At 35.7% G+C, this 8,829-nt stretch overlaps 1 protein-coding gene across 4 annotated transcripts; it reads right to left on the reverse strand.

Moving 5' to 3' along the window:
• Window positions 1-4,136: 4,136 nt before the first annotated feature.
• On the reverse strand, window positions 4,137-7,643 carry LOC135674102 (uncharacterized). Of its 4 annotated transcripts, none has more exons than XR_010513512.1 (3): window positions 7,047-7,643; window positions 4,722-5,115; window positions 4,137-4,450 (listed from the first exon to the last, which is right to left on the reverse strand). XR_010513512.1 is itself a non-coding variant. In XM_065183566.1 (2 exons), exons 1-2 carry the CDS (start codon window positions 7,595-7,597, stop codon window positions 4,405-4,407), a joined length of 597 nt encoding a protein of 198 aa, XP_065039638.1. In that variant the 5' UTR covers window positions 7,598-7,643; the 3' UTR covers window positions 4,137-4,404. The 4 variants fall into 4 exon arrangements, 2 of the variants coding, with proteins under 2 accessions (XP_065039638.1, XP_065039637.1); XR_010513513.1 differs by having other exon boundaries at window positions 4,137-4,570; XM_065183566.1 differs by lacking the exon at window positions 4,722-5,115.
• Window positions 7,644-8,829: the final 1,186 nt, after the last annotated feature.

Here is an 8,829-nt window from a genome sequence, read left to right on the forward strand (position 1 = left end):
TCATATGATGATTTCATTATTCTCCTACTATATGTCGATGATATACTAATTGTTATCTATGATGCTAGTAAAATTGAGAAACTTAAAAAAGTGCTAAATAAGTCTTATGCTATGAAAGACTTAGGATCAGCAAAATAAATACTTGGTATGAAGATTCTTCATGATAGGAAGAATGAGAAGATTTGGCTATCTCAAGACACTTATATTGAAAAGGTTCTTAAAATATTTGAGGAAAGCTAAAGTAATTTGTTCTCCACTTACAGGTTATTTCAAGCTTAATTCGAAACAATGTCCTACGAGTGAGAAAGAAAAAGAAGAAATGTTCAATGTGTCTTACTCATCTGCGATAGACAGTTTGATGTATGCTATGATTTGTACTATGCTAGATATATCTTATGCAATTAGAGTTGTTGGCTGAATTCAGGTTGTGTTTATATTTTGGAAGCGGTGAACATGTGTTAAAGGGGTACACGGATGTAGATATGGCAGGTGATACTGATTCTAAGAAGTCCACTTCGGGGTTCTTGCTCACGTTTGTACGAAGAGCAATCTCTTGGCAATCTAAGTTACAGAATTGTATTGTTCTATCAACCATAGAAATAGAATACATAATAATTACTAAAGCCTATAAGGAAACTTTATAGATGAAAAAGTTTCTATAGGAATTGAGCTTGAAACAAGAAGGATATACTATTTATTGTGACATTTAGAGTGTCATTCACCTCTCTAAGAATTCAACATACCGTTCTAGATCCAAACATATTAACATAAGATATTATTGGATTCATGATGTGTTTGAGATGAAAGAATTGCACTTAGAAAATGTGTATACCAATGAAAATGGATCAGACATGTTGACAAAGTCTGTCTAAAGATAAGCTTAAAGCATGTAGACGAAGAGAGGGCTTAGTACAACCCACTATATGAGCTGGAGGGGGAGAATTGTTGGGTCTAACCGATAGGTAGGCTTGGACCGATTAATTTAGGCATTGGGCCCAAATATGATGTATTAAAAAAAAGAAAAAGAAAGAAATAAGGAAGTGGAGACATGCATAGGTGAAAGAAGCGTACAAACGGTGGAAACTCTGACGATGCAGAAAAAGAACAGAGGGAGAAGAGGGGAGAGAAAGTGAAGGTTTTAAGGATTTTGCTAGATGATGAATTGGCTAAACTTCATCAGTTTTGACTCAAATTTTATATAAAGAAGCAATAAGCTCTACAATCTTAATGATACTAATATGTAGTTTATCCTCTCTAAAATGTTTTTTTTTTGCTATACCCACTTGGTGAGACCTAAAATTTTTCTTTCATGAAATTCATTTACTGTGATGATGATATATTTATTATTGTTGAGCTAAGATTTATATTCTTGATATTATTACGATCCTCTAGTTTTTCTAGAGAATACTTATTATAAACCTGTTATCATTATTAGTGATAGTACAAGTTTGAAGTGGACTACGGTCCCGTGATTTTTCCCGCATTAGGTTTTTTACGTAAAAAATTTGTATCTCACTTTGTGATTAATTCATTGTTGTACTGTTTATACTGCTTTGGTTAATATTTGCTTTTGGTAACAAGTTGGTATTTTGATGAGGAATACATTTTGATACATAAAGAGGGAAAAGAATTATTTCACTATAATAGTTTTTCCCAACAGATACAAACATGATATTCAAATTTAATTTTATATCCCTTATCACAAAGTTGACTATTACTTATTAAGTTATGTTTCAAACCATCAACCAAGAGCATATCTTCAATCAAAAGGTTTGATTTATTACTAATGTTTTCGATGCTAATGATGTTTTTTTTCATTGTTGCCTCCGAATATAACATATCCTTAATCTCGACTAGTGATTTTTTTTTTAAGTTCGTAGGATATTCAATTATATACCTTGAGTATCCACTATCGAAATACTATGTTTTGGTTCTAGTTTTAGTTTAAAAACATACCTCATTGTCAAAAGTCATTAAGGTATAATTTGTTATTTCTTCTTCATTTATTTATTCTTCCACTTCCTACTCAGTTGTTTCATCTTATGTTTTTTTTTAATACTTTCTTTTAATTCTTTTGGGATGGTAACTTATTCTTAACTGTGGGCATTCTTTTTATCTTTCCTTCTCTCTTGTTAGATTTATCTTATTTTTCATTATAAATTTTTTGAATCTTATCATAAGGAGTGTAATGTTTTTCATCATCATCACTTAGTCTTTGCTCGAACAATCTTCTTTAAATTTGAGAGGAAATATTTTTTTTGAAAGATTTTTCTTTTCTTCGTTATTAGATTTGCAAGCATGATTCCTCCTTGCTCACAAGCTAAGAATCAATGAGAAAGGGCGTTTAGATTTCTATAGCCATTTCTCATAATCGATTCTTTAAGAAGTTTGAAGTGTACGTAAATCAGGATCTTGTGAGTGCAAACAGGAGATCAAATGTAGAAAACCAAAGTTTTTTAAGCGACACTTTGCTGCATTCTCTTCTTGAGACCAATTAAGAACTATCACTTGAAGAGCTGCTCAACTCAGTTGCCTTGTAGTCTTTCATTATAAGAAATAGAATAAATTTTCTTGTTATGCCATATCAATTCTTGAGCTTTGATCGCTATCTACCCTTTACGGGAGGTTTATATTTTGGGTTTGGTTATGTCAGATCAATATGTGTTTGCGTCAATTGGATTTATTGATATACTGTAATTTTATTTTATTCTGAAAGCAATAAAGAAACTAGAGACATTATAATTGGCAAGAAAATTTTTGTGTTATTATTCTTTTGTCTTCGTGAAGCTAAAATATAATTTAAAAAAAAAATTGTTTCTTAATTCAAAATTTTGTGCCTCACTTTATCCGATGTCTCTCGCATACGTTTATGGCAGTCCATAATATGGACTATAGTTTTGGATATTATAGTAGTAGTACCAAAGAGAAGGTAGGAGGAAGATAAACTAGCGATTCACGTCTGGGTTCAAATAGTCGGTTCCCAAACATAAACTTACTTTGTCCCAAAGCATATGAATCACAAGATTAGCATGTGAAAGGAAGCCGATTTGATTTCGAGATGACGTGGTAACGGAGTAGTAGAATCCACAAGTGCATCACTCCCATTTCATCGACACGTGACCAGTTAATGGATGGATGGAGCCATTCATTAATCCGATGATCCCTTTTAACTTTTCATTAAATTTGAGACTTAAGGTTGAAATAAAATATCCACAAACAAAAAAGAATTGGCCAATTGAATGACCCACGAAGTGTACGCCCTCAGCAAAAATCCATGTAACTCTTGGTTCATCCATCCCATCACTTTCGTATTGGAAAGAAATATCATATCGTATCATCCATCCCATCACTTTCGTATTGGAAAGAAATATCATATCGTATCATAATGGAAAGAAATACTCTTCAGCAAAAATCCATGTAACTCTTGGTTCATCCATCCCATCACTTTCGTATTGGAAAGAAATATCATATCGTATCATAATGAAAAGTATTTCTTTTATTGTTCTATATTTAAAAAATCTTCCCTAATAGCTGCTGCATCCTTAGGTCTTGGCACTGCTGAGTACTATTGTCTGGTTAACTATCATCAATAATTTCACTGTTTTTTATCAATTAATCATGAAAACTAACTATCAAATTACATAAAGCCTTACAAAGTTTTTTGCAAATTCTAAAAAAAAAATTTGAGAAAAGCAAGCAATAGTATAACCGATATCAATTGAAGAGGCAGAAATATGATACATTTTAATTGTCTTTAAATTATTACAAAATAAAGCAAACTTCAATCCACTTTTAGTACAATATGATTCAACCGAATAAATGAACCAAATTAATCGAGGACCGAATTTGTTCTTTTCTAATATTTGACCACCTAGTCCCAATTTTTATAAATATAGTTCGAAGTAAAACAATAATGGCTTTGCTAGAAAGATTGGATATAAAGAGAACAAGACAGCATAAAGAGATTGAACTGATGATATCAACTAAAAACACATTATTACCATGTCTTGTTTTTAATGTTACCAAGTATATACAATTCAATTCCTTATGACAAATGTACCTGGTTCCATGAATTGCGCCACACACCTGTCAGAAATGTGATATCAATAAAATAGGATAGTAGAAGGCTGCAAATCTCAACCAACGGAAGCACAACATCTTGTTATTGACTGAATAATATTTGATGATGACTGAATAATATTTGACACCAATTTTCAATAAAGTCGCATAGAATCTAGATTCTGGAATGGTGCAATACGATGGAGGATCCATGATTGGAGTTGTGCTGACATTAGATCGACCAAAATACAATAAGAAACCAAATGTACCCAAGGATATAATGAATACCATGATGATCAGCAGTCAAACCATTATATCCATGCAACAAATTTGTCTCTACACCAATTATATCCAAGACCATCTATCTTCATATCTTGCTCCCATGACAAGCCTGCAGTATGTGTGAAACAAAACAAGTTAAGGTGGAAGACGCGAAGCAATCGATTATTATATATTAGATCTATGACCATCTATCTTCATATGCTGCTACCATAACAAACCTGCAATATACCTAAAACAAAACAAGGTGGTAAAGACCAAGACATTGGCTATAAAGGAGAACAAACTTCATAAAACACTAAATAAATTATTCCTATAAATAATTCACATAAGGAACAGCGAAGGTATACAAGTTCTGCAGACAAAGACAAGTATTGGCACACCTTCAGTCATACTCGAAATACATATCCATGAACAGAACTGCATTTTCCATCAAGATGATGACCAGATCAGGTCAATGAGGTTCGCTGCCACCACCAGAGGCTCAAGGCAGTTATGAACCATATCATGCATCAACAAACTTCCTCATCAATATAATCAACATCATTCATAGCCGCATCCAACTCTTTTCTTCTGGCTTGAATCTGATTAACACATTCAGCAAGTAAAACACTAAATTTAGGGGCAGGCCTGCTGGAAGAGACTAAATTCAGTCCAGCTCTTTTCAAGGCTTGCAAAATGCTTCTTTGCGCCTTCTGAGAGTGGACATGGCAGAGAGAAGGTACAGTTGCTCTCAAAACTGGCTTCCCACATGTAACTGGACCACTTTGCCCACAGCTGTAATTTAAGGGGTAACCGAGAAACCATCAAGTGGTAGTCCATGCAATCAACAGCCTTGTATTTAAATGTGCAATTAAAAGGAGCAATTGCTTGATGCAACTATAAATTAAGCATATTTTAAGGCACATTTCTGTCAAATTATTATGCAGTAGAAATGACAAATTCTATTGGCCAGAATGCTACTTTGTTGTACAAAAAATAGATCAAACTGTTGATTGATTCTTCTAAAAGCATGCAGAAGAAAGAAAAAATAGCCACATTGGTGGATGTGTCTCCACATGTTTCTGTGAGCAGCAAAGACAGTGGACTTTAAATACAAGATGAAATGATTAATGCTAGAAATAGAACATCCAATCTGCTCTAAATATATATATTCATAGTAACATAAACTGATCAAGCGCATTTAGCAACTGCAGGTCTGTGACCAGCCAACCATTTCAGCAGCAATAGCTACAAAGAATGCTAACATAAGCTAAGAGTATATGTTTTTGCAACTATCACATACGTTGGTGAAAGAGAACCATACCGACACTTGTACTATCTGGAATCTTGGGTGGAGACAGCTACAGCAAAGATTTAAAAAGCAAAGGTCTGAGAAACAGGACTTGAGAAAATCAGGAAAAGAGCTTTTAGACCACTGATGAATGAGAATGCTACCAACTGCTTTTAAGTGAAAAAATTGAGGTATCGGTGAAGGTGTATTATTGGAACTCAACAAAATTCTACAAGTTATATAATAATGGGGTACGTGCATTAAAGCTTATTAACTAACCCATCATAGTTTGCTCTAATTATAACCTTGTGGTTGTTTAAATGGACTAACTAATCACCGTCCAAGAAAACAAATGATGATTGAATGGATCATGTTTGGGTAACCTAGCTAGCCTGCGTGAACATCTTAGTCTGTGCAAGCACCCAGGTCAATGCTCAAACCATTTTAACGATGGGTAAAATGCATATACTTTCATGCACAAGGATCTGGAGAAGCTTGAATTATTACCAAGGATAGCTTTAGTATTAGTTAGCTAGCGTTGGTTCATAGAACTGTCTCTAAATAGCACAAGCGATGCTTGATTAGTGGCAATTTTTTAACAACATTTTAGGTGAAGGCTGACGGTTAAGCTAAACAAGTGCTAAAGAGCTCCAGATCACATCTTATATGAGATCCAATAAAACAAGAACATGATAATACACTACAAGAGTATGTACTTATCACCTAACCATGCTACCAAGTACTGCCACAAACCATATAAAATGGCACATACAAACACATCATTTTACTCACGAATCATGTGCTCTACGCTAAAAGAACAATCAATCTCGTTCGTGTGAGCTATATCCCCACTACACTTGAGAAACATATATAAAGATCATTCTCAAATATGTGAAGATATCAATTTCAAAGGTTAACAATCAAATGTTATCAAAGACAAGCATCAGTGTTCACCACAATTAAAAAAGCCAACATTCAAGTTAACCACATAAATTGAACTCATCATACTAACTCTAGGAGACCGTGATGTGTTACTAGTTTGTTAATTTTAAATGTTCAATATATGTTTTCTTTTATAGCATAGGAATTCCTTCCTTTGTTCATATGAATGCAACTTACAAGTTCCTTTTTTGAAATGAACTCATTGTGCATTAAATTAAGTTCCCTAAAACCCGCATATGATACTCGCTAGAGACGATCAAAAACAAAAAAGGAAAACCCAGCCATTATATATGTGTTTTCTATCAATTCAATTTTTTGGTGTTTCTAATGGACTACATCCACCACAAGAACTAACACACCCTCCACAGAGATCCACATATGTATGTATATATATATATATATATATATATATATATAACAATCTCACATTCAATTCAAACAAAAAGGAGAGCACATAATTAAATCTAACAGATTTCCTAGCCCATACCCATACCTCTTTGTCACATAACTGCACGCCTTGTATAGCGTCTGCTCCCTGTCCGCCAATATGTGTGGATGGCAAAACCTCGTCATGGGCATCGCCTTAGACTTACACCCTGCAAACGCGCACCGCTTCCTCTCCCCCCCCTTCCCTCCACCACCCTCCCCATCCCGGGCCCCCGCCCTCCCGTTCTCCTTGTTCCCGTCCGCCCCCCGCCCCCTCCCATCAGCACCACCGCCATCGTCCACCTCGAAGGGGCAGACCCCGTACTCCCAGTAGTAGTTTCGATGCTTCACCCGGACCTCCTCCATCAGGGCCCAGTACTGTCGACGGTAGCACCGAGCGAGCTGCCTCACCCGGCGGGAGCGGCGGCGGAGGACTTCCTCCCGGGAGAGCGCGTCCGATCGGCGGAGGCACTGGTCCTCGCCGGCGCCGTCGACGGTGACGGCGGAGGGGCCAGCTTCCGGCGCCTCCACCGTGCCGACGGCCGCCCAACGGGTCGGGCAAGGGTTAGGCTTTGACTCCTCCCTCCTCTGCACTTTGGCCTCTCTCGCGGAGCCCATCGCTCCTCTTCCCTCTTCTTCCTTCTCCTGCTTGAGACTGTGTGAGAGAGTGTGGGAGACACAGAACGAGAGAGACGGGTGTCGGATTTATACAGCGCGTGATGGAGATCGGACGGTCCAAATGTTAGGTTTGGATGGGGATTTTGCTTTTTTTAATATTTATTTTGTCTCTTCACTTTTTTTTTTTTTCATTTTTAATGCTTAGAAAAATCTTTTCAAGGGTCCCACTTTTGTCTTCGACTACGTATCAAGACCCTATTGCGAGTTCCGATACGCGTCTCATGCCTCCACCGACACCACACCCTCCTTCACTGCTCCTTCCCCTGCCTGCCGTGTCGGGGCCCCGCAGGAGAGTCCGATTATTGGTACACCGAAAACGGTATTTATGTAGCCATTGGAAAAAAAGAAAAACCTGTGGAATAATTCATCATGTACCAAATATATATATATATATATATATATATATATATATATATATATATATATATATATATATATATATATATTAAGGTGGGGACGAATTCCCTTATAAAGTCTCCGACTTTTTAGAATTTCTCACAACACGTTTTAATTTTGAATTTTTTTTATAAAACATTAATACATGAAAAAATTATTCTATCCCTATTTTTATCGGTTGTTGCCTTTTGTTTTTATTACTCCACCCGTCTCAACCCTGCACATTTGTTGCCTTTTGTTTTTATTACTCCACCCGTCTCAACCCTGCACATCTCACTCGTAACCCTTACATTGAAAAAAGTAGAATTATCGTTATCCCTCGTAGTCTTGCATATTTTGTTCATTGTCATTGTTCGTAATCTTAAATCGAAATATAATCGTATCTTTCTGTTTTACACGAGATAGCATCCTCTTCTTTTTCACATGAAAACTGTGGACGAGCTCAACAAGGATAGTGATCGACAATTGGTTCGATAGATAAAATGATCATTTATGGAAAAATAATAATGTTCTACAAGTAATTTTAAAAGTTATGTTAGAAATTCAGAAATATTTTAAAAAATTCATCCAAAAACAATTCAGAAATAGCATCTTAAAACCATCTCATCTCATGTTAAAATCAATTGAGTTAATTGTATGGAAAGAAATGTCACATTAAAATAACCTCAAAGGGATATGTTAATCAAAATCATATTTCACTTCAATCTGTAAGGTGGGTAATGCAAGTGGCCTCTCAATGTCATGGAAACACCGAGAGTGACCCCTCGGTGACAAAA

Source organism: Musa acuminata, chromosome BXJ1-5 (assembly GCF_036884655.1).
Source record: "Musa acuminata AAA Group cultivar baxijiao chromosome BXJ1-5, Cavendish_Baxijiao_AAA, whole genome shotgun sequence".
In the NCBI taxonomy this organism is placed as follows: domain Eukaryota; kingdom Viridiplantae; phylum Streptophyta; class Magnoliopsida; order Zingiberales; family Musaceae; genus Musa; species Musa acuminata.

Excerpts from the sequence above, each read along its gene's own strand:
- LOC135674102 (XM_065183565.1), bottom strand. The coding sequence starts at position 7,597 with ATGGGCTCCGCGAGAGAGGCCAAAGTGCAGAGGAGGGAGGAGTCAAAG. Across the intron at positions 5,116-7,046 it reads TGCAGTTATGTGACAAAGAG|CTGTGGGCAAAGTGGTCCAG; the intron begins GTATGGGTATGG and ends CTTAAATTACAG.